General features: G+C 40.3%; 1 protein-coding gene across 7 annotated transcripts in view; it reads left to right on the forward strand.

The window, feature by feature from the left end:
- The window catches only part of TRPM7 (transient receptor potential cation channel subfamily M member 7), a 146,286-nt gene that overhangs the window by 87,694 nt on the left and 33,006 nt on the right, over positions 1 to 25,586 (forward strand). For all 7 annotated transcript variants that reach the window (XR_012656560.1, XR_012656561.1, XM_075069662.1 and 4 more), the window contains 13 exons: positions 8,081 to 8,221; positions 8,625 to 8,759; positions 9,376 to 9,656; positions 10,965 to 11,193; positions 12,467 to 12,622; positions 12,707 to 12,850; positions 13,525 to 13,653; positions 14,331 to 14,615; positions 17,052 to 17,226; positions 17,802 to 17,928; positions 21,915 to 22,099; positions 23,794 to 23,926; positions 24,439 to 25,157. Coding sequence is in view for 5 of the 7 variants with exons in the window: in XM_075069662.1 (XP_074925763.1) it covers positions 8,081 to 8,221; positions 8,625 to 8,759; positions 9,376 to 9,656; positions 10,965 to 11,193; positions 12,467 to 12,622; positions 12,707 to 12,850; positions 13,525 to 13,653; positions 14,331 to 14,615; positions 17,052 to 17,226; positions 17,802 to 17,928; positions 21,915 to 22,099; positions 23,794 to 23,926; positions 24,439 to 25,157 (2,839 nt within the window). In the remaining 2 variants the exon portion in view is untranslated. The remainder of the gene's footprint in view (positions 1 to 8,080; positions 8,222 to 8,624; positions 8,760 to 9,375; positions 9,657 to 10,964; positions 11,194 to 12,466; positions 12,623 to 12,706; positions 12,851 to 13,524; positions 13,654 to 14,330; positions 14,616 to 17,051; positions 17,227 to 17,801; positions 17,929 to 21,914; positions 22,100 to 23,793; positions 23,927 to 24,438; positions 25,158 to 25,586) is intronic.

Raw genomic sequence — 25,586 nt, forward strand, 5'->3', positions numbered from 1 at the left:
CTAAGTTCTGAACTCAAAGTCCGCTACACAACAGCCTCAACCGGGTAACAGGTTGAATCTAATTTGTCAGTTCATCTCTCAGCGTGAGGACGCTCTTACAATCTGTCTTGCTATCCAATAATACAGCCGTAAACAATGGAGAGAATATAATACCAAAGAAGAGCTGACGTAGAGGATGATGCTCACAAGCTGGGAAATCCAGTGACCAGACCAAGTTCACTATATAAAATTGCTGGTTGATTAATATCAAATGTTAAGACACTAACATAAATTACAATTTGAACCTTAAGCTTTATCTGTCACATTAAGTCAATATCTCGACCCAGTCAAAAAAACAGTGCAAAAAATTTTGACTTTATTGACCAATCAGAAATTTCAGTTTCCACCAAATGATTTTTACTAATTCTAATTGTTTAACTAAATATAAGTAGAGCAGAAGAAAATTTGTTTTCAGTTTCCAAAAAAATTAAATTAATTTGCTAATAGAGAAAATCTTCCCCAACATATTTGTTAGTGTCAAAATCCCATTTTGGGTAAAAAATGACGGAAAATTTCAAACCCAAATTGAAATGGACTTTAATAAAGGAACCTTTTTATTATTATATTTTTAATACAGCAATTTCAAACTGTTTTTCTAGTGACCCAGTTTATTCTTCAACAGATACTTAGCAAGTAAATTACTAATACAAGCAACCCCACCAATTTTGTTTATACACACAGCACTTGTAAATCAAGATTCAGATGCACAAGCCACCTGATGCCTCTCTAAGCCCAGTCTGCTCAAGGCAAGAGAGTCAAGGATACAGAAGAAATCTCCTCTTTGCCTCGTTTCTCTGACACACCTGCCAGCTGAACACCAGTGCTGTAAACACTCACAGAACACCCACACCGAAACACAAGCCTTCTTAACTGTCACATTCCGGCGACCAAGCAGAAACGGGGGGGGGGCCAGTGGAGTGAAGAAACAGAGCACAGAGGGCAATATTCTCAATGCTCACCAGCAGGCTATCGAAATCAAAACAGCCTCCCAAGTTTCTTGTGCCACTGACTTGGCAGGCACAGAGTATGATAGAGAGGAAACGATAAACAGACAGTACAGAGATGCACTACCATCCATCCCCAAGCGACTTATTTGCAGCCCTAATCATCCTCTAAGAAGGATAGCAGCCGTTCAAACTCATGGAATCACCATGAGCGGCGCTTCAGCACTGTCTGTCTGGCTTTCAGGCACTAGTTTTGCCTCCCCAAGCGCACAGTCATCAAGCAGCCTCGGCAGCTTTTGCAGGCGTCCACTCCCGATTCACGGTTTCTACTATCTCCCGCCAACTATCTCACGAACTGCTGCCAACCTGCGACCCATACCTCCACAGAATCCGCCCACAACACAGCTCTCTGACTGTCTGCCCCCCGTCTGTCCAGCCAGGCATCACTTGCTCGCTGTGCCTGGAGCTCCCGGTGTGTTTCCCTAAAGAAGAATCAGCAGTGCTGTGCGTTAAATTCCTGTCCATTTACCTTGGCGTTGTCCTAAAATAACTGACTAAAGGACTGATCATCGGCCAAATTCCCTGTCCACTGAAACATCATATATATCCCATCAAAACTGATCACAATGTTACCCCATTAGCTGTTTCCCCACCTGCTCTCATCGGACGCGTGCACCTCATCCTCTATGCACAAACCTTCTTCTATTCCAAGTGAATTTACTCCCAGTCCATATCCTCTTCCTTCTTTGCCGACTTCCTTTAGCACAAAGCCTCTCCCCTTCCCTCATATTTCCCTATTATGATTATAAAAATAAATCATTACCCCTCAGTGGCGTGTTTGCCAGGAATTATCCAAACTCTTTAGGCCACATCTATCAGCAGTAGCTTTTTCACCAGTGGCATGACATTACTAAGCTAGCGGAGGAGTATAAATAGCGTTAGCTCGCCTGTGCCATGTAGCCATGCTGAGTACAACCCACCTGAACTTGGCTAACTGTATCAGCCACATTCTGCCATGCCTATAACTATTTTCAACTTGGCATGTGTCGACTGTTGCAAAAAGTATGCGATCTGGGAATCACTCCCTTTTCTAGTGTAATTGTAGCCTTTTCTCTCTTCCAATGACTCCATTGGGAGCATAGATGACCCCATTCTAATGGTTGTAACTTTTCCATATTTACACGCATTTATCAGCCTCATCTTACCAGCTCCTCAGTCGGAAAGGGAGCACATCTATTTACATTAAGGGGTAGTAGCATCAGGACTCATCTTGTGGCGCCTTGCGCTGCGGAATTGCTGCTTTCAGCTCCAGAGCACCTCCGCGGCTGGTCATCACCACGCTCCCCCTTTCTCCTCCCATATCGTTGCCCCTTTATCTGGGATTTTGCGCCAAGCAATCCCCTCAGTCAGGTCTCCCACCCAGAAAATCCCCTAATCCACTGCTCAGGCCTACTCTATATCATTAGCCCGCTCCTAGGCGACGTAATAGCACTCATGATTGCAAGTGGTAGACGCTTCCGATGCACTAAGCCCTGGCTTGCCCTGTGCACACTCCCATACCTGGTGGTAGGTCACCCACAAGGCCTGCAGCCTGGGGTGTCAGGCTGGCATTCCCAGCTTTTGCTTTCCCCCAACATGCCCTCCTCATCTCTCATCTCCAGCACGGTCCTTCCCTCTTAAAGCTGGAGAGCTCTAATTCTCTCAGCTCACTGCCTTTTACATCCATGCAAGTGATGGCATGCCCAGCTGTCTCTCCCACACACTAGTGCTTTCACAACCCCCCTCTCCCAGGCGGCTTACCCTTTCTGCAGGAGCAGTACACCCACTACCACACCCACCCCCTGAAAATCCCAACCTCCACTGATGGGAGACGTCATGGCAGCTCCCAAATTAAGCCCTCGACCCACCCTCCAGCCTCCTGCTGCCTTCAGATGCCTCCAGTTTCATGCCTCTCCAGTTTACCTCACTTCCAGTTGGTCCTGCCCGCACTTCCAACCTCACCTCAGGCCCCTGACCCTCACCTCCATGGTCTGGTCATTGAGGCCTGATCATGACCACTTGTGCCCAGTTCTTCGAGCCCACCTGTTCTCACCCTTGGTTTAGACCTGACTGGGACGGTCTGGCGACTCCTCTCTGGAGTCCTTGCATCCTGTGCGTCTCCCAGCGCCGTGATAGCCCATACGTCACTGCTATCTGCCACCCCAACTTGTCCATTTGCCCACTTCCCGCCCCAGCACCTTCTTCAGCGCCCTCAGTTTCCTGCGGCGGCCTCCTTATGTGCCCAGTGTGTGCAGTCCAGCAGGCTCCTCACCTCTTGGTTCCTTGGACCTTGGTCCTCTGGTTCCTTCCCACTGGAGCTGACCTTATCCCTCACTTCAGGCCTAGGCATTCCACTGCAGTGCCCTTGTCGCCACAAGCCCAACTGTCCATCGTGCTAGTTCCTACCTGGCAGTGACTCTTGTGGATTTGTCCCTCCCCCTGTTCTGGTGAGCTCTGCTTCACCCAGTAGGACAGTTCACCCTCAAAATCCTCGCCAACTCAGCATATGCCACCTATGCTCTGCCACACCCTGCCCTGGGTGCTGGCTCCATCCCACTCTCCCTGTTTCTCCAAACTCTGTTGAGTTTACCTGGCTCCTCTCTTCCCAGCGGCGCCCCAACGTCCATGGAGGCCCACTCACTCCCTATCTCTGTATCATCCAGCCCCCTTACTTCAGCACTGACGCCTTCCAACCAGAAACCTGGTCTGCAAAGTAGAGACCCAGTATAACATGTTCCTTGGCCCCTTCCTCGTTCTCCAGCAATATCCCAGTCCTGCCCTTCCCATATGTTCGGGCAAAAGCTGTGCCACATTCTCCCACCACTTTAACGAGTGCAGACTCACCTTGCGACCTCTGCTGTTGTCTCTGAGAATTAGCTCACCAGCCTCCAGACACCCTCGGCAGCTAGTGTCCTGCTGCCGCTCGCCCCTTTGCTCAGACCCAGTTCCTTATCTGTGTGCTTCCCCTGGCCAGTAACCCTTTCTTTCATGTCTCCCTCCCAGGACCCCACCCACTATCCCCAACTCACCTCGGATAAGGCTACGCCAGTCACATCTAGGCCTCTGCCCCTGGAAGCAGACTCCGTACAGCCCACTTTCACGCAAGGTGGGTTTGACCTTTGTCCTTGCCTACCTGGCTGCCCTCTGCAACCCCAGAAACCTATGAATTTGGGTCTTATGGCTAGGCCACGTATGCTTCCAGGCGAGCTCCCGTGACCTCTGCTCTCCTCTGCTCCACTTCAACCCTTCTCTTGCTCCCTGCAGCCAGCCCATCCCTACCCAGCTAAAGAAACTCTGAGCTCCTGTCCCCCAAGTGTCTTATATAGCCAGCTGAGGCTGATTAGCTATGCTCAGCCAGGCTTCCCCAAATCAGCCTAGTAACTTCCCCTGCCACAGCCCTCTCCCAGGACCTGTCTTTAACCTCAGGTAGGAGTGGGTGACCACCCATATATATCAGATCTTGCATTGACTTGTGCAATACCTCACTATGTTGATTGTAGTTGAGAGAGGAGCGCTCTAGCTGGCCATGCCTTGCCCTTCTTCCATGGCATACCCATAGTACTTAGACGCAATGTCAACCATCACCGTGACCGAGTTCTTTCTCTGATTGTCTGAGTTCAGAGCTGTTCCAATTTGACCTCTGTGGTTCTAGGATACTGGAGCCCTGTGAAAATTCCTGTATACATCTTGTAGTGCTTGACCCACCTGAACCCCATGCACTCTTCTTCATGAATTTTCCATACTAGACTCAATCCACCTCCGTCTGTGTCCCAATCATGTCAATTCTCTATTGAAAACCCCAGTAGTTTTCTTATGCTGGATTCTTCCCAATTTTTCTTTTCATTTTCCTGCTTGGCTGACTTTGCTTTCTCACCATCATGGTTTCGACTCGTTCGCATCGCCACCACCGCACTATAACTTAATGAAAGGACTTGTCAATGGCAGCGGATGCCTGAATTAATAAATTCAGTTATCTACTATTGCAGTGACTGGAAAAATTCATATAACAGTTTTGTTGAGGGAAAAGGGTTATCAGTCTGTGACATGCCAGTCGCTTCAGATCTCCTGCTCACTCGATACCTTGGGAATTTTGTTACTTCTTTCTCTTTTCTTAGGCTTAAATGCTTTCTTTATATTGTGTCATATGTCGATTCAAAAAGTGCTGAAATCCTCTGAGCAGGCCTTCACAAGCCTCTCCACTGTCCACCTCACCTCCTGTGATTCCTTGTTACTTTGCATGGTACTTGCCTACTGATCCCACCTCGCTCAGCATCAAGGGCTGCTTCATTGACTGTTCTTATTCTGTGTGCCTCGTATAATCAGTCATTAAGCAGCACTAACAAGGAGAGCAATAGGTGCCCTGAGGCAGAAAACGACTGAGGAAGGTATTCAAGAATAAAATTCCAGAGTCTCAATGCCATTTTGCATACTGTGCTCTTCAGAATAATTAACTGATAACATTATTGTCTCGATGGGAATATTATGTCGCAGTCTTTATTGCAAAACTCTTATGTCACAGTAGTAATTAATCAGATAATCACTGTAATCATGGAGATACTGAGTTACACAGTAACCTCCCTGCCACCCTTGCAGACTAAGGTTCCTTCCTTGCAGCAAACAAAACTTCAGTCAGACTCATAAAAATGGCTGGCTTCATTCATCTGCATTGCCCATCAGAGGATTAACAGAAGATTGTGAATGGCTTGGCCAACTACAAAACCAGTTTCTCCTCCCTTGGTTTTCACACCTCAACTGCTAGAACAGGGCCTCATCCTCCCTGACTGAACGAACCTCATTATCTCTAGCTTGCTTGCATATATATACCTGCCCCTGAAATTTCCACTACATGCATCCGACGAAGTGGGTATTCACCCACGAAAGCTCATGCTCCAAAACGTCTGTTAGTCTATAAGGTGCCACAGGATTCTTTGCTGCTGTTACAGCAGCAGTAATGGCTGAAATGGTATTCTAGAGGTATATTCAAAGGAAAATGGATGAGGATCATACTAGTCAGCTACCTTCTTCAGCCATCTCCTTGTTTAAAAGAGTTTTGAGCCTGATGAAAGAGGAAACTGAAATAGGATTAGTTTTTTGTTCTGTAAGATTCTGTTCCCAAAAGAGAAGATACTAGTACTACAAACTGTTAGTCAGCTTCCATTTGAAGTTAGCACCATCTTCAGAGAGTTTTGGGCAAAATAAGACTGACTGTTCCTTGTCTGTTACCCTTGGTATGTAGTACTTTGTAGTGTCCAATTTTTCTTCCCTCAGAGATTGAATTACACCAACAGTTGAATAGGGCCCAGTCTTGTAAAATGTCTGGGAAGAACTCCATTGATCTCATTAAGAGTTCTGCATGCAGAGTTACTGTGTTTTGGACCAGTAGTAAAGCTCGTATCCAAGGAGCATGTTCTATTAGGCAGAGCTCCCATTCTTGTCAGATGTGGAGCTTGCCAACGTCATTTGCATCAGCCTCATCAGTGGAGTGCACTCTCTCAGACCACCATCAAATCTGGTCAGAGGGCAGTCATCAGTGATGTGTGACATTGTCTGTCTTTGGCCACAGCTGCATGTGGGATCCTCTTGTTGGCCCCAGGTATGAAATCTGGCTGCACGTTGACCCAGGTCTTGTGAAATCAGTACAGGAGAGTCCATGAGCAGCATGGAGATGTCAGCTGCAGTCCACTGGTTGGATCATTAGTTTCACAGAGAAATCTGGACAGGTTAAATGGGCCCACACTGCTGCGTGAACAACAAGTGTGCTCTTGGATGGTCAAAGAAATCTGTGTGTAGTAGTAGGCTCAGGTTAGCCCTCATCTTCTCAACCATTCTGGCCGTAGTATCCTCATGACGAATATGTGGGGGAGTGACGTTGCCTAAGACAGGGAGCCATGGTACTGGTGTGGATCAAATCGTCCCAGTTACAATGCACATGGTTGACTGTAGTTGTGTGTCAGCCAACTTGATGTGAGACAGATCAGTCCAGACCGGAGCATTGTATTCTGCTACAGAGTAACAGAAGGCTAAAACAGATAATTGAAGCATTTGAGCATTTGCTCCCAGTGAAATGCCAGCCAATTTGCTTGGAAAGTTGTTATGCTACCTCACCTTAGTCATAGTTGTGCTCAGATGGTTAGGATATGTGAGAGATCTATGTAGGGTTACTCCGAGGTAGACCGGGTGGGATTTGTGTTTCAAGTGGCGTCCATTGAGAAAGATACGGTTCTGGAACTTCTCTGGTGTTGTAAAGATGGAACATACTGAAAAGTGTCTTGGTCACACATGGAGGATAGGTCAATCAGTGGCATCCCTAGCCTCTGTTTGCCAGAAGCTGAGATGGGAAGTAGGATGGATCACTTGATTATTACTATTCTGTTCATTCCCTCAGATGCACCTGGCTTTGGCCACTGTCTGAAGACAGGATACTGGGATAGATTGACCATTGGTCTGACCCAGCATAACTGTTCTTATATCGTTGGTTGTAAATGCCAGCCACTACAGTGTTTGGCTATCTTAATCAAGTCAGTGTTTAGGGCGTGTTCAAGTTCTGGCAACAGCTTGGACACCTAAGGCAAATGCCATCTGGTATGTGAACTTGCAGGACTGGGTAAACAGAAGGTGGTTTGTGTACAGGTTGAAAAGTGTCGGGGTCATGTCATGTTATGTCTCTTAGTCAGACAGCTTGAATTGTTGTGTGAAAGCAGCTGCTTGAATCTCAAAACGATCTTTCTAAAAAGAGTTATTTCTGTTTTGTCCTCCACAAAACCTTAGGTTTTCAGTTTTAACTTATTTTGGCTCTTTAAATGAAAAGTGGTTAATAGCACTTGAGTTACAAAACCAAAAAAACACATACAACCTCCAGATGGAAAATTACTGTACCTGACAAAGTAGAATCTACTCTGCTTTGAAATAGTTTAATATGTTAAACCTCAAACAGGCTTTTAGAATAGAAGGCTTAACTCGCTCGTTATCTAGAATTGACATACACGTGAAAGTGCTGTAAATAAGTTTAACTATGTTGTAATATATCTGCAAAGCTAAGAGCAATTTTATATTTCTAGGGAAACCTTCCTCCAGGATATAAAATCAACCTGATTGATGTAGGGCTTGTTATTGAATATTTGATGGGAGGAACCTACAGATGCACCTATACGCGAAAACGCTTTAGAGTCATATACAACAGTCTCAGTGGGAACAGTCGGGTATGTGGAGTTTGATAACGAGAAATTGCTTAAAATGCTTTACATTTAGGAAAACATGTTTTTAAAATGTCTAAACACAAACAACACTTGACTGCTTGTGAAAATTATAGCCCAGTCTTGTACATCTTTGTTAGAGGACTGAATCCGTTAAGGGCAATGGGACTAGCTGTGTGATTAAGAATTACTCATGTGAAAAATATTTTACTCTTTAAGGCTTTTAGCTACCATGTGGAGATCAAATTTATAATCAATGATAAATCATTTCAGTTTCATAATTTTTCAGTTAAATAGTCATGCGTTCGGCTTTTTATAGCTGACTCGTGTAGTGTTTTTATCCAAATGTGTTAAGAAACTTAAAAACATTTAGCATTTTTTTTTTTTTTTTTTTCCCCCCAACTTCCAGCGGTCTGGGCGTAATCCTTCAAATAATACTCCTCAACTGCGTAAAAGCCATGAGCCTTTTGGGAACAGGGCAGATAAAAAAGAGAAAATGCGACATAATCATTTCATCAAAACTGCACAGCCTTACAAACCAAAGGTATGTTTGTGTCATAAGATTTCACCATTTTTTGATTGTAAATTCTTCAAGGTAAGAACATGGGGTGAAATCCTGGCCCCACTGAAATTAGTGGCAAAATATAGTCAATAGATCCTCTGGCTTCATACTTTTATGTAAAATGCTTAGTACATTGCAAGGGGTATATAAATAATGCATTTATTTTATTTTAAATATCATTTATAAGCAGTGGTATTTAAGGGCAAAAAACTCATCTTTGGTGTAACATCACTGAACTCAGTTACAGCAGAGATGAATATGATCCATTGAAACTACCTTCATTAGTAAAGTGAGCAGGATTTGACTCTAGGTTAGTAAAAAAACTGTTATCAATGAGTTTCTTTATCTTACTTTAGGAATCTTTTTGTTCATTGCTTCTTTGTCCAATAATTTGCAAAACATATGGGCAATGTGTCCCAGATGTAAGCATGAATTAGCAAGATTTAACTTGAGTTTTAAAAGGAAATTCCAGCTGACTTACAAATATGTTATACAGCTAGAAATGGTGATTTAGTGCTCTATCACTGTCAACAATACTTTAAATCTAAATTTGTTCTGATAAAATGTAATTTTCTAACCTTTCCTTTGTGTTTTTAAGATTGATACGAGTGCAGAAGAAGGAAAAAAGAAAAGAACCAAAGATGAAGTCGTAGACATTGATGATCCTGAAACTAGACGCTTTCCTTATCCTCTTAATGAACTCTTACTTTGGGCAGTGTTAATGAAAAGACAGAAAATGGCCCTCTTCTTCTGGCAGCATGGTGAAGAATCCATGGCTAAAGCCTTAGTTGCCTGCAAGGTGTATCGTTCAATGGCACATGAGGCAAAACAAAGTGACCTTGTTGATGATACCTCAGAAGAACTGAAACAGTACTCCAAGTAATCTACTTTTTATCTTTGTTAAATCTTTTTTATAATCCTCCTTATAACATTAGCAAAGTAGACGTGAATAGAAAACATCTTTCCCCTTTCTGCTACTTGTTTACTTAGCATGCTTGAAGAAAAGGGATTTTCTCAAAGTGATTAAATTATATTCTAATACAAGATGCATTTCATCACATTTCTTATATTGCTATTGGCAAACCTGGTGTTTAAATTAAAAGAACTTTGAGCACCTTGACAGATGTTTTAACCTAAACTCATTGTATTACATATGGAGTCTTCACACATTTTAAGGAAAGCCATATGTACTTTGTGAATTTGTGTGCATTAGATAATGTAAGCACACCTATCAGATGACAGGGCAGATTGAAATTCAAACAATGCCCAATATAGCCCATCAAATTCTTGTGAGCGCAAGAGGATCATATGGGATATAATCTCTTGATCCAGGGATAACCATGAGACTGGGTGCTCTATTCACTACTGTGGGCTCCTCCTTGTGGCCCCAAATCAAGATTAGCTCCACTGAGGTCTAACACCCCCTTCTGTATGCCCTGCCATCTGTCTCGCTCACTGTGACTCAGGGTACTCAGGTTTTAATAACCAGGAAAGCCAAGCCACAAAGTCTTCCCCTTCTGGGATATCTAAGACTTTCCATACCAGTGTTCTAAGGCAATTTTCTTCTGCATTTCCCTGATGGTACAACTTCCCCTGGTGGCTGGTAGGGGAGCCTAGGCCCTTCCACTAGTCTGGGTTCCAGTCCCGGGACCCTATACCTGGCTACTGTGGTCTGCTTTCCCTCAGATCCTATTGTCTTTCCCTGGACTCCTTCCTACAGCTTCTTGCTGCTCCTCCTCCTCCTCCTCCTCTCTAGATGTCCCAGTTCAAACTTCCTCTTCCCGGGGAGTAACTGCAGACTACTAAACTCAGTAGCTTTGACTACACCTCCCTGCTCCCAAGGAATGACTGCAAACTATCTTGCTGCACCCCCTTTTCTGCCACCAACTTCTTGTCTTTATTGTACCCCTGCTTGTTTCTTCTCAGCTGGGTGCTATCATTCAGGGAATTATTTAGGCCACATCTGAGGGGAATTAAGTGGTCTAACTGGTTAATTGGCCTCTTAGCCTCATTAACCACTTCCAGGATGGTGTGAATTGAATACCCCATCACATATCCCAGTTGTTGCAGTGGAAGCAGGGTACTCCCCTCAAAATCCTTGATGTTGTGTATGAAAGAAGAAATTCTTCAGAACCTAAAATTGGTAAGCCCATATTTTTTTTGTTTTTTTTTTCCCCCTTTTTCTAGTGAGTTTGGACAACTCGCAGTTGAACTACTAGAACAGTCCTTCCGACAAGATGAAACCATGGCTATGAAGTTATTAACGTATGAGCTGAAGAACTGGAGTAATTCAACCTGTCTTAAGCTAGCAGTGTCTTCAAGACTCCGCCCATTCGTAGCTCATACTTGTACACAGATGTTGTTGTCTGATATGTGGATGGGAAGACTAAATATGAGGAAGAATTCATGGTACAAGGTAAACATCTTTACAATTCACCATTAGTGTTAATTCTACTGGCCATTCTTATTTATTGTGTTTTATGCTGAAGTGGAAGAAAAGCGTGTTGTATACAAAGTACTATTCCTATAAAACTTGTATCACTGTAACCCTTATTTACGTTAATAAATGTTGTGAAACTGTTCTACTGTAACTTTTTTAACTTAATCAAGTCTGGACATGTTATTATAAACTCTTCTTTTGATGCTCTATTATCTTTTTAAATAAGGTACAGAAATGTAGAAGGCAGAAAACAGGCAAGTAGCTCTTAATCAGAGGCATATGTAGATTACTGTGAATACTAATCCACTACTAAAAATATAGTGGTGAAAAAAATTAACAACAGAAAATCCACTGTAAGAATACAATTTCATATGCTTCTGCCTTCTACAGGCAGTAAGTTAAACTTGATGTAGAAATAAGCTTTTGCTTTCATTTTGGAAGCCCAAGATGAACAAATGGAGGGCATACAGTGGAACACTGGCACACAAATCTGCGGGATCAGTTAGTGTAAGTTTTCAGAACAGTGCACTAAAATAAGTCCTGCAGCTCTAATTAACAGTTGCAAGAGTGCATATCTGTTATGGACATGACACTGAAAATTTACTCCATTATTTGGAGTAACAAAGGGAAAATGACCCAAAAAGTGCAATTTTCATACAAAACCTCTGCAAGCATCATCTACTATGTGACCTACTAAAATCTTACATGCCAACTTATCTGTTGACCTCTCTTGCCTTGTAATGGACTAACTTCAATAAACAGCTATTTTATCTAGTACTTTTTATACATGTTTCAGACTTCATGACTCTTCTACCATGACTAGAAAAACTGACACATGTATAGTTAAACATGCCCTGTCTCTAAGACCACAGCCATGTTCTTGCCAAAATTAGGGGAAAAAGAAATAACCTATGAATTCAGTTAAGCTGTAGCTCTCTGTTATTTAATCTTGGAATACATTCTGTCCAGTGATGATTAGTTTTGGAACCCACTGACGTTTTTTTTCCCCCAAGAATTTCATGAAACATTCTTTATATGCTCACTCCTGGCCTGTAAGTTACATGTATAAATAACAAAAAAATCTCTCTCCACCCCCATTTTTTTCTACTAACTACCTGACAAGGACAATTTTGATTATAAAATTATATTTTTACAGGGGATAGTCTGTGTACCAGTATGTGTGACACTTTAATATGCTGACGTTAAGTGGAAATACACTTTTAAAATTGCTCATCTTCAATTCTTGTAGGTGATACTGAGCATCTTACTACCCCCTGCCATACTAATGCTGGAATATAAAACCAAGGCAGAAATGTCCCATATTCCACAATCTCAAGATGCGCACCAGATGACAATGGAAGACAGTGAAAACAACTTCCAGAATACAGCAGAAGAGATACCCATGGTAACATAAAATAAACAAACAAAACCCCAAAGAACAAAGAAGTATTTCTATACATAAATTCATAACCTATCCTTTTTATGTTAGGAAGTATTTAAAGAAGTAAGAGTCTTGGATAGTACTGAAGGAAAACATGACATGGAGATGCCAACAAAACCTAAGCGACTTCCAATTACACGAAAGTTTTATGCATTCTATCATGCGCCAATTGTGAAGTTCTGGTTCAATACGGTGAGTTTTTGAAGAAAAACTGTGTAAAATGACATGCTCAAGAACTCTTTTAAAAAATAGTCCATATTTTATGGCTGGTTCTTTGGCCAGCATACAGTTGTTACAAATAACACCAGAGTTGAACTGCTCTTGTCCTTCTAAAACTATTTTCCTAAGAAATGAGAATCACTGGAGTCTTGGAATCTGGCTAGTGCATGCACAGTGTGCAAAATATATCATACTTGCACTGTGGCCTCTTTGTCCTGTTATGTCATTCTCCTGCAAGGTAACTCAGGATGGATACTTAGCACTCAGATTTCTTTTATTTTGGTGTATTATTTTGCCTCATCCAGTTTAGCAGACCTTACATAATTGTTCATTAGTCAAACATATTTAGATGAAGTTATGTGTAATTCATTTTAGATAATTTACACAAATTTGTATTCAACATCCTAAATTATTCTACATTATTGTTGCTTTTTTCTTTCGCTCTTGAGGGATATATAAAGCCAATACACAATATTTTCCCCATTTATTGGCATTTACCACCCTTGTTCCTGTAAGCAAGTACTGTTATCCTACTTACTATTTTGGTGCACACTGTATCCGATCAGATTATCAAAAATAATCTACACACGCTTGAAAATAAGATTGTAACTATATAAAGTTTTTTGCTTACTTGCTTTTTTTTTTAGTTGGCATACTTAGGATTTCTGATGCTTTACACATTTGTAGTCCTTGTAAAAATGGAAGAAATACCATCAGTTCAAGAATGGATTGTTATATCTTATATTTTTACGTCAGCTATTGAGAAGATTCGTGAGGTATGTTTGTAATCTCAATTGTGTTCTAAATTACTTCACTAATGTCAAGTAGAGCAGTATGCTTTAAATAATCTTTATCAAAAGATAATGTAAGTGATACAGATTAAAAGTATTGTAGTGCACTTATTATTAACTCCATTTTAAGTTATTTTATCCTATTAAAGGCATTATGAATATCTCCTTTTTTATGTAACAAATAATTTACTACAATAATCAAATCCCCGTCACTCAAAAATGGCTAATGGATTTGGATATGGTATATTTTAAGCAGTCATACTGAAGTACCATTAAAAATATGAAAATTAATGGTCTTTCAGCATCGGTCCTGAAACACATTTGTTCTCCAAGTGGTAACCTCAGAGCAGAGCTGAGATTTTAAAAGATGGTATTGTGCATAGACTGTCAATAAAAGTACACACAAATGACCAGTTAGCCATCAGACTGATACATTTTAATGTGGAATTGTGTTTGTACATGCAGTTGTGGTAATCACATATGTAAATCTAAAAATCTGGACCTTAAATATTTGTATATTGGAGTATATCAATTTAACATGGAAACATGCTCAAACATGCTGATAAAAATTTTGTTTACTGATAGAATGTTCAAATGGTTCAATGGTCTTGATATGAGATAAATTTGCAGATATGTTTTCTTTTTTCTTCTTCTTAATGTAGATCTTTATGTCAGAGGCGGGGAAAATTAATCAGAAGATTAAAGTGTGGTTCAGTGATTACTTCAATATCAGTGATACAATTGCCATTGTTACTTTCTTCATTGGGTTTGCACTAAGATTTGGAGCAAAAGGGAACTTTGGTGACAATACTTACAAAGAAAATTATGTTTTTGTTGCTGGAAGAATAACATACTGTCTAAATATTATATTTTGGTATGTGAGATTACTGGATATTCTAGCTGTAAATCAACAGGCTGGCCCTTATGTCATGATGATTGGCAAAATGGTAAGTTTTGTTTTATTGAAAACATACCTCTTTCTGTCACTCCATCCGTTTCATAATTTTTTAAGAATCGATTTAGAAAAAGGCTACATTATACTGAGGTACTTTTCCACAAATCAAAATGTGCAAATGGGTTAATTAAGATATAATTTCTGTTCACAGATCCTCAGAACAATGGGGGATGAGAGTGGCTTCCCAAACATTTGGTTATAGCCTGTGATATCTGCCCTTCTGATATAGAAAATCCATTTTGTTGAATAGGTGCCATTATTGCTCTTCTTTTACAAACATCTCTCAGAACTGAAGAAAAGGCAGCAGTCCTTCCATCTAGCATCTTTTCTTTTGTAGGGTTAGGATGATATTACTCTTATTCTTTTGGTTTTCTTGGAAATAGGTATATTCTATCCCTACACCGTTTAATGCAATAGTTCTTGTTCCATACCAGAACCTCCCATGCACTTATCAATATGGGAAGGGCAACGTGGTTGTGAGCCACAGTGTGGGAATCTCTGCTCTATTGCTAACTGCCTTACTGATCTTATTCCTTAAAGAAAAGAGCCGTTCAATTTATTTATGGAATCAAAAGGATTTAAATCAGCGGTTCTAAAACTGTGGGTTGGGACCCCAAAATGGGTTGCAGCCGTGTTCTAATAAGGTCACTAGGGCTGGCATTAGACTTGCTGGGGCCTGGGGCTGAAGGCAATGCTGAAGCCCCTTCCTCCTGCTTCTCATGGATTCTCCTCTGAAACATGAGGTCAGAGAGGCAGACTTACATAGTCAGTACCCTTCTGTTCGTTCGTGTTCTCTCTTTGTCTCTCAGGTGGTTGATGAGAAGCCGTTTCTTTTATAGCCTCCAGCCCCCTTGTCAGGTGACTCGCTGATCAGCCTTATCAGGTGATCAGAGACCTCTACCAAGTGATCTGTTACTTAGTTACCACCCCCTCAAGTTCAGGTTTGAAAACTGGTTTACCTTGGATGGCAGCCTTCTATTTGTCCAAGGGTGCTCCATTTAAATGGATAATCATCCAAGTTTAATGTCCTTCCATTGTTAGCCCTTTGCCACACCACTCCTTGGAATTTTAGCCAAGATGGGAATAAAAAGGCAGCAGGAAGGCAAAAACAAAGCCTTATACTCAAAATGGAGTTTGCAGCTTGATAAAGATAAATATACAATGTTCATAATCTCAAATATAAGTCATAAACTGTGCATAGGCAGATTCCCCAAATAATCACATCTCAAAGCAGATTTCCTTCCTCCTGATCAAACAACATAAACTAAATTTTTCAATACATTCCCTCTTCTATAGAATCTGGAACTTGCACAGAGTGTTAGGAGTTATGAAGGTTGTCTAAATACCTCTGCCATAGTGAATAATGGAAATAAAATCATCTCACTGTGAGATATATGAACTGTTGGATGATAAAATCGGAACTAGGGAGTAAGATGTATGCCCTGGTTCTATTTCTGTGTCACACTCATTTTCCGAGCTTGGGAAAACTGTACCTACACTGTGCTTAGCCTCACAGAGAGTATAGGAGGGAGGAGTATATCACGTTCCTAAAGAAAGGTGGGTACAGTAAATCAGCGTTCCAAGCTGTAAGAGCATACAATAGTTTGGTGGGAGGAAAAACTGAAGATGAAGAGTTGTGGTCTTGTGCTGAATTTTAGCTGGCTGAATCCTCTAACACAGGGGTCGGCAACCTTTCAGAAGTGATGTGCCAAGTCTTCATTTATTCACTCTAATTTAAGGTTTCACATGCCAGTAATACATTTTAAATGTTTTTAGAAGGTCTCTTTCTCTAAGTGTATAATATATAACTAAACTATTGTTGTATATAAAGTAAAGAAGGTTTTTAAAATGTTTAAGAAGCTTCAGTTAAAATTAAATTAAAATGCAGACCCCCCTGGACCGGAGGCCAGAACCCAGGCAGCGAGAGTGCCACTGAAAATCAGCTCGCTTGCCACAGATTCCCTATCCCTGCTCTAACCCCATTATAAATTCCTCAAAAACTGCTTAAAATTGCAAAATGCACAAAATTCCTTAAGCTCGCACTAGAAATTGCTGTTATAACTGTATAAAAGCTTGCTTTAATCATATGGAAGCTGAGTATACTTCAGTGCTGGTTAATGCAGTACTTTAAAAATAAAAAGAATTAAAATAGCATGTCAGACTGCTGCAAAACTTAATTGTATGTTTTATTCCTTTTAGTTTAAGGAGTAAGTATGATAAATCCTTATCTTCAGTTTGCTAACCCCCAAATCTGTTTGTTTTTATATATATATATATATATATATATATAGATCTAGATAGACACACAGTTAAATATTGTTACATTTTGGAGATAGAGTAATTACACAAGTGTTTTGAAACCATAATTGCCAAAGCTTTTCTTTGGTAAACTTTTTGAGTTTTCTTAACTTGAACTTTTTTTAAACAGGTGGCCAACATGTTCTACATTGTAGTGATTATGGCACTTGTACTGCTTAGTTTTGGTGTTCCCAGGAAGGCAATACTCTATCCTAATGAAGCACCATCTTGGACTCTTGCTAGAGATGTTGTGTTTCATCCATACTGGATGATTTTTGGTGAAGTTTATGCATATGAAATTGATGGTAAGATGACGCAATTTTGGAACAATTTATGGAAACTCTCAAGGATTAAGGATATTTTTTCCAGATGCTGATAGGCTGAGGTGTATTGGTGAAACACGAATTTAGTTAGTAGTATTGGATTACCTTTTCTTCTTGAGGTATACCCATTAAGTCCCAGATGTCCAAATGTAGGGAACTCTTTGTCTTGCTTATGCTGAAAAAAGCTTAAACATGACCTAGAATGAAAAGTTTTGTTCCTTTTTTGGCCAAAAGGGGAAGTGTCTTCCAATTGGGTTAATCCTAGAGCTGTATTCATTGCATATGCAACCATCATGCCAAGATTTTGTTTCTGTGAGCTGAAAAAGCATTTTACTTAACTGATAAAGACCACTCAGTAACTACAGGATGCCTCTTTCTCCTGTAACTTTTTAAAAACTGTTCCTAGTGGTATTTTTTTAAAAGAACAAATTACAGGATAGATGCATAAAGCTAGTTATTGCACGATCTTTGAGTGATTCTTTCAGCATCTATATCTGCTATAAGTATTAAAAGTCTTCTCTAAAAGAAAATATGGTCTCTGTGTTTTCTCACCAAAGTATGTGAAAATGATTCATCAGTTAGCCGTCTCTGTGGCCCTGGAACATGGCTGACCCCATTTCTTCAAGCTGTGTACCTCTTTGTACAGTACATTATTATGGTTAATCTCCTTATTGCATTTTTCAAGTAAGTATATTGTTACTTTCAGATAATTGTTAATCTGGTGATAAGTACATATCTAACTTGAATAAACTAACTAAAAATAGTTTGGTGGCCTGATGGCAGTGAAAAGCACTGCTGTTTGTTGGCTGTGTGTTCTTCAGGTGCTAATCTTGATCCATTACTCTTCAGAACTGTAGGGACAGTCTGTCCAGCTCCTAGGGCAGAGGGATTGTGATACACCCTGCTCATGATGCTATGGTTTCTGAAGGCACTATGTCTAGCCCATAATTGCAGAGAAGCTATGCAACAGAGGGAGAAGAGAATTTGCATCCCTGCCCTCCTCCTCTCCTTTCAAAAATAAAAAAGAACAAAATTGGTTCTTGGGTTTATTGCTCCACTGGCATAACTTCATATCGAGAATGTTATTCCAAAGTGCAAACGTAATTTTTTTTTGTTTTGTTTTTTGTAAATAAAGATCTTGCCTAGGGATAGCTATAGAGAAGTTTAAAATCAAATTTTGCCTATCTTTCTACTCCATTAAAAAACTATTTTGAAAAAGCATTTGTAATAGTACACAGCTCATTAAAACTGAAGACTTGCTTAATCCATGATTGGTGGGCCTGCTTCCAATTTTCAGTAATCAGGGGGGTTAGTATACCAGACCACATTAAATTTAGCCAGTCATTTTAATTTCAAAAATGAAATTTGACTCAAGTGAACTTCCTTCTGCTGGAAAGGGACCAAGCGGAATAGGAGAAATGATTTCCCCTGCCCCCCTTAACTACAAACCAGGCAATACACAACAATGCAATATCTCCACAATCCCAGTTTCACTGTTAGGCCTGGAACCATCTAGCTTTACGCAGAAAGTATATAGGTCTGGTGAGGGAGATGGGCTGATTCAGTGCATCTTTTTTGGGATCCTCCACTGGCAGGACTCTTGTGGAATCCTGGCTGAAGTTTAAAAGCTGCTCTTCTCTGACAGAATGCCAGGAGGTACAACATTCTGTGCTGCCTACAGGTGAAAATTGCTGACACAGCTGTCCTTGCAAGCACAGGGGAGTACAATTTGCACTAACTCTATCTGGAGGCATGAAGCAAATCTATATTACTAATAACTTGAATAACATGTTACAGGAAAATTGTAATTCTTTCACTGAATTGACATATCTGAAGGCACAGTGAACTACAAACATAATGAAAGTGCCTTAGAATCACATTGATGTTTTAATGTAGTCTTTTGTATTCTTGTTTTTACCTGGTGGCAGGGCAGGGTGTCCTGTGTAGTACTTTAAGAAATATAATCTATACTAAATAAAAGGTAAATTTAAAAAAAAAATTCAGCTTATAAATTTCTTACTTTAACACTGACCAGGGAACCTGTTGCAAATTAATGCAGTTTTAATTAGCAATCAAAATTAATAAAAAGCAAAGATGGTAAATTGTAATGTCATTAAATTTAACTTTTAAGCTTAGTTCAATTTTATTCTTCATTAGTTTTCAAAATATACTAAGTTTGCTAGTATACAATGACGTTTCAGCAAAGATTTAATAGCATTGTTTCGTGTTCCTGTGTTACTAGAAAGTGCAAAAAGAGTGCCATTTTTGTGTAAGTGTAACATGTATGGCTCAATAACGTCCTGCTGTACTTTTGCAGAAACACTTGCCTGTAACAGGTCATTGTTGCTAGTTTATACCTACACATGAAACAAATCTCTACGAGTTTTACATTTATGACTTTACATCTGAATCTGCATACCTAACATTACAAAAAAAAGTTTGTTAGATTGTCAAATTTATTTGACTTTAGGCTTTTTGCATCTATCTTAGTTCAAGAACAGAATGCAGACCTTTATTGACTGAGAAAATGCCAGTTTTCAGTATAAGTGTTCCGACGGTATTTTTAATCATAAAAATTGAGCTTGATTTATACCTGTTAAGAAACTGCATGCTGCAAATTTAAGAAATAAGATTAGATGTTTTTTTTTTCTTTTTTTTTTTTTTAAATAAAGGGCAGGTGTGCTTTAGGTGGTTCAGATTGTGCTCTTACTACAGTAACTACTACAAGCAATGATTACGTTTATGGGGCCAGACTTGCACAAATTACAGGGATATTGTATGCATGTGCATGCCGTGAACTGCACTTGTGCATGCAGAAAGGATGATTGCATGTGCAACTGACTAGTTAAACATTTAACTGATTGTGTGTTTAATCTAGTTTGCACATACAGTCACAACAAATATGCATGCCAATATATGTGCATTTTTGCCTTGCAGTTACAAAACTGCTGCAGCTAGTTCTTGAATGCCTCAAATAACTGGTGAATAATTATTGTAACTATGACTAGATAGCTATTCCTTTCCCAATGATCACCAGTTATGTTATGATACTTAAATTTGTACAGTAGAGTTATTCTTAGTGCATTACAGAAGGGATCCTAGAGATGAGAGGGTAAATATATGCTCCCTGCTGTGTTCTCTCCACTGCTTCAGACCTTACCATTTATGAGACTGCTAACATATTCGCGAATTTTGGTGGTTAGAGTTGTCCATAAGGAACAGAATGAAAACAACCATAGGGCCATGAAGTCAGATCCTGATGACTTCATCACTCCAGCTTAGTCTACACAAACAAATAACCAATAGGCAAAATCATGTGATTGTTAATATCCTGAGCACCATTCCCAAATACAGGAAAAGCTGTGTTATCCAGCGCTTCACCAACTGTAAAGCTCTATAAACTGGTATTTCTGATCTTCATTGAAAGTCCAGTTTATAGTCCAGTCTGTGTGGGTCCCCGGAAGTGGCAACATGTCCCTGCTGCTCCCAGGTGGAGGAACAGCTGCGAGGAGTGCGGGGCTGGGGCGTGGGCGGAGGTGCAGGACATGGGCTCTGGGAGGGAGCTTGGGCATGGGAGGGGGCTCGAGCAGGGGGTTGGGAGGGGTTCTGTGGTGCCGGATCTGGGTGACGCTCACTTCAGGCAGCTCACCGCAAGTGGCAATATGTCCCAGCAGCTGCTAGGCGGAGGTACAGCTAGACAGCTCTGCGCATCGGCCCTTTCCCGAGCGTGGGCTCCGTGGCTCCCGTTGGCCAGGAACTATGGCCAGTGGGAGCTGCGGAGGCGGCGCCTGTGGGGGGAGGCAGCGCACAGAGCTGCCTAGGAACAGCTGGGACATGTCGCTGCTTGTGGGGAGCTGCCTGAGATGAGCACCACACCGATCCGGCACCCTGATGCCCTCCCATGGCCCAACCTCCTACCGCGAGCCTCCTCCCACACTCAAACTCCTTCCGAGAGCCCGCAGCCCCTCCAACACCCAAACTCACTCCCTTTTAGTAACTGGAATTTTTACTGGCACCATTTCCCCAATATCCCAGGTATAAAAGTTTTTACTGTAATATTCTATAAGCTGAAAGAACAACTCTACCATCAGGATGTAGGATAATAGGTTAAAAATAGGTCTTCTAAAACGATGATAAAATTGCAGTCTAGTTGCAATGTAACAAAAAGGACACATTTATCCCTAGCAGTATATCAAGAAATCGTAATCTCTGGTCTAACAGTTCATCTGCTTTGGAGAGGATCCCTGTTGCTTTTCCAAAGTTTTAGTATTAAAACCAATACCTGCACAAAGTTTTTAATTAAAAACAAAAAAAACAAAAAAAAAACCTTAGAGAAGAAATCTCTCATTTATAGGGCCAACTTTCCTGTCTTTTTAATCTGAAATTACTACAGAGTTAATGTTATGGCTTATCACAAATGAACCTGAGTGTGAGAGGAGTATAATTCTTCCTTGCCATATTGATATAGCCTTCCCTTGATGCACTTCTGACTCCCATTTAAAAATTTGAGTTACTTCTTCAGTAAAGTGAAAATACAGTTATGTACAATCTATGCCTTTCTCTACATTTATGCCTTTGTAAAATTCAAAAGGCAGTAAAATTGCTTCGGATAGTAACTAACCTCTAAAATATTTGTGTTTAAAACATTTTTGTGTTTTCGCCCCTTCCAGCAATGTGTATTTACAAGTAAAGGCAATTTCAAACATCGTATGGAAGTATCAGCGCTATCATTTCATTATGGCCTACCATGAAAAACCTGTCCTGCCTCCACCTCTTATTATTCTTAGTCATATGGCTTCCTTATGTTGTTGTATATGTAAAAGAAGGAAGAAAGACAAGACTTCAGATGGACCAAGTAAGAACAAATTTTATCCAAGCAATTATTAGTTTTTCTTGTTTTTCTGTTATTAAAGTAAGTTATCAAGAAAGTGGTAATTACTGTTTGGTTACTTCTCTTCATTATAATGCACAGAAAGCACAATATAATGTTTAATTCATTAATAATGAAGCAGGTAACTTGTGTATATTTTATTATCATTTAACCCAGTGTTTTCCAAACTTGGGACGCCGCTTGTGTAGAGAAAGCCGCTGGTGGGCCGGGCCGGTTTGTTTACCTGCTGCGTCTGCGGGTCTGGCCAATTGCAGATCCCACTGGCCGCGGTTCGCTCCTCCAGGCCAATGGGAGCTGCTGGAAGCGATGTGGGCCAAGGGATGTACTGGCCGCTGCTTCCAGCAGCTCCCATTGACCTGGAGCAGGGAACCACGGCCAGTGGGAGCTGCGATTGGCCGGACCTGCAGCTGCGGCAAGTACACAAACTGGCCCAGCCCACCAAGGGCTTTCCCTACACAAGTGGCATCCCAAGTTTGGGAAACACTGATTTAACTAATTTAAAGTGGTTGAACTCTCTGATGAAACAAATACCTTAAAAGAACTTAGTTCGTAAGTCTTGTTTTATGGGACTGAACCACAACTATTTGATCTGGCAATTTCTACTGCCATGTTACCAGTAACATTCTATGCCAAGCCTCAGATTTCAGTTCTGTCCCATATCAATTAAAATAATCCTTCTGTTATAGCATTTGGGGTTAAAATTGGTAAATTGAGCACTAGAGTCCCATTATTTTACAACTGAATGTAAATGCAGTGGACAACTTGGAGAAAATAGCTGTCTATTTGCATGACACTGTGTGTAGGTAAAATAAAATAGTCCCTTGCCCTATTTATCAGTGTGTCCAATTTTCTGATGAGTCAATTTTTTTTCTTTCTTCCCATCCTGTTTACTGATTATTTTCGTATATTTCATTATTTACTGTCTTTTCACACTCTTGTTTCATGTTGCTAATAGTAGTTCCTTGTAAGCAACTGATCCAGTTTTCCTGTTTTAAAGTAGTTTTAAAAATACTGACTTTATACAAATCTGTATTTTTACACTCTGCTTTAATTCCATTTAGATTTAAATGAATCTTGCAAAGACATCTTACTTTCATGGTGTTTTGTGGGGTTAGTTGGATATTTTTTTTTTTTAATCAAAACTGTGGGTTTTCAGTTAAACACACTTTTTCATGGATAGTATCTGTTTTCCTTGGAAAACTTCAACTTTTTTTTAAAACAGAAACACCCAAGAAACAAAAAATTAGTTTACCATGATGCACTGTGGACAGGGGCTCAGCAAGTGCAGAGACCCTGGTGTATTGTGGGAGATGTTGTCTAGCCAGGGAGCCCAGCCAAAAGAAGGGAATGGCAAAATGAGGCACCCAAACTACAACTCCCATGAGGAACCTCAGTGAGATTTCCTAATTGAAACTTTTGGTCTCCAGCCAAAAAATGTTTGGTTTTTTTTCTGAAAATTTTCAGTTTTCAACTTTTCCCCCCCTGTTAAAAAGCTGAAGTTTTCCACCATGGATAAAACCATTTTTCAACCAGCTCTACAGAGGTAGGTAGCATCCTCAATTACCCCATATCATTGATCCATGTGGCTACTTATTTCAAGCATTTGTGATGTAGCATAGCCTACTAATCTCCTGAATTGTTGCTTTCTCTTTCATTAGAACTCTTCCTAACAGAAGAAGACCAAAAGAAACTTCATGACTTTGAAGAGTTGTGTGTTGAGATGTATTTCAATGAAAAAGATGATAAATTCCACTCTGGAAGTGAAGAGAGAATTCGAGTCACATTTGAACGGTAGAAAATTTATGTAGAAACTTAAAAATTTAAATAAAAACTTTGACTTATTAAAATCTGTTATCAGGAAAAGGTACAGTGCATGTATTTGCTTGTACAAAATATTCATGACAATGTTATATGACACTTTTTCTTAGCTACATAGAAATTATTCCAGACTGTTCTGTGCTATCCATATTTCTGAGTTGTAGAAGAGCTCCTGATACTTACTAGTGCATAGCAGACAGTGATTTATAGTCTCTTTAAAGAGGTCTTCTCAAATGTATTGGAATGGGTGTTAAACAACAGTACTGTCAGCAGTTCGCTGATGTACATTTGTTCCTTGCTGCCTAAGTATGTACAAGTATCCCTTTTTCTACAACAATCAACTGAAATCAATTAAGTCACTCTAAGCCTTTAAAATTACAAATAATACATTTTCCTTTCTCAAACTGGCAAAAAGAAGTATAGCAAAAGTGTTTCTTCTTTACAGTTTTTGAGAACAAAAAGCTTACTTTTTTCATTTTTTTTAGGGTTGAACAAATGTGCATTCAGATAAAAGAAGTTGGTGATCGAGTCAACTACATCAAACGGTCATTGAACTCTTTAGATTCTCAGATTGGCCACCTACAAGATCTCTCTGCTCTCACTGTGGATACTCTAAAAACACTAACTGCACAAAAAGCTTCAGAAGCCAGCAAAGTCCATAATGAAATTACGCGCGAGTTAAGCATTTCAAAACATTTGGCACAAAACTTTATTGATGATGGTTCCCTGAGATCTTCAGTATGGAAAAAACACAACATTGGAAATGTGTTTGGTTCTTCTTTTCCACAAGGAGACCTCGAGAGTAGTAATGCTTTATTATGTAACATTTCTATGCATAGTGAAAGAGATATTCAACATAAGACAATTGGTCAGGATTTAGCTCCAGTTTCCAGGGGGGAAGAACTAAGGTTTCAAGAGGCAGGTTCCTCAGGCAGTGCCTTTTTTCCAAGTGCTGTTTCTCCTCCAGAACTTCGGCAAAGATTACAGGGTTCAGAGATCTCAGAATCCATTAATAAAAATAAAATATTAGGCAATTCATCGAACAGCATGCCACGTCTAACATCCCCAACAGCTAAATTGTTTGTTAGCACTCCATCTCAGCCGAGTTGCAGAAGTCAGTTGGAATCTACAGCAAACAATGAAGCAGCAATTTTGTCTAAGGCTACAGAAGGAGATAGTAACGTAGAATTTGGTGCATTTGTGGGTAAGTATAATAAAGTAGATTGTGAAGTCAGTAGTAGCTGCTCTTATCCTCTTGCTTCTGGCTCTGCTTGCCTTGCTTTCACCCAGTCTTGTGTTGAAAGTGGTGGATACGTTAATTGTGGTTTTATTCATGATGAAGATGACACTGATGATTACAACTGCAGAAGCAGAGCTGATACATATGATGAGCAGTCCTCTGAGAACAGTATCCAAAAGAAGCTACCTCTGTCATCCAGCAACCAAGTGTCAACAGTAAACTGTGACCCGAGTAGTGGTTCACATGAAAAATTGAATGTTAAAGATGAAGTTTCTAAAAGCCAGCATGTTCAAGCAATGGAACCACCAAATAGAGATTTAAGTTCTAACGTCATTACAGGACTACTTCAAAAACTGTGGACCAAATCGAAACCACAAGGTTTGATTTACCAAG

The sequence above is a fragment of the Chelonoidis abingdonii genome, chromosome 9 (genome assembly GCF_003597395.2).
Source record: "Chelonoidis abingdonii isolate Lonesome George chromosome 9, CheloAbing_2.0, whole genome shotgun sequence".
Taxonomy (NCBI): domain Eukaryota; kingdom Metazoa; phylum Chordata; order Testudines; family Testudinidae; genus Chelonoidis; species Chelonoidis abingdonii.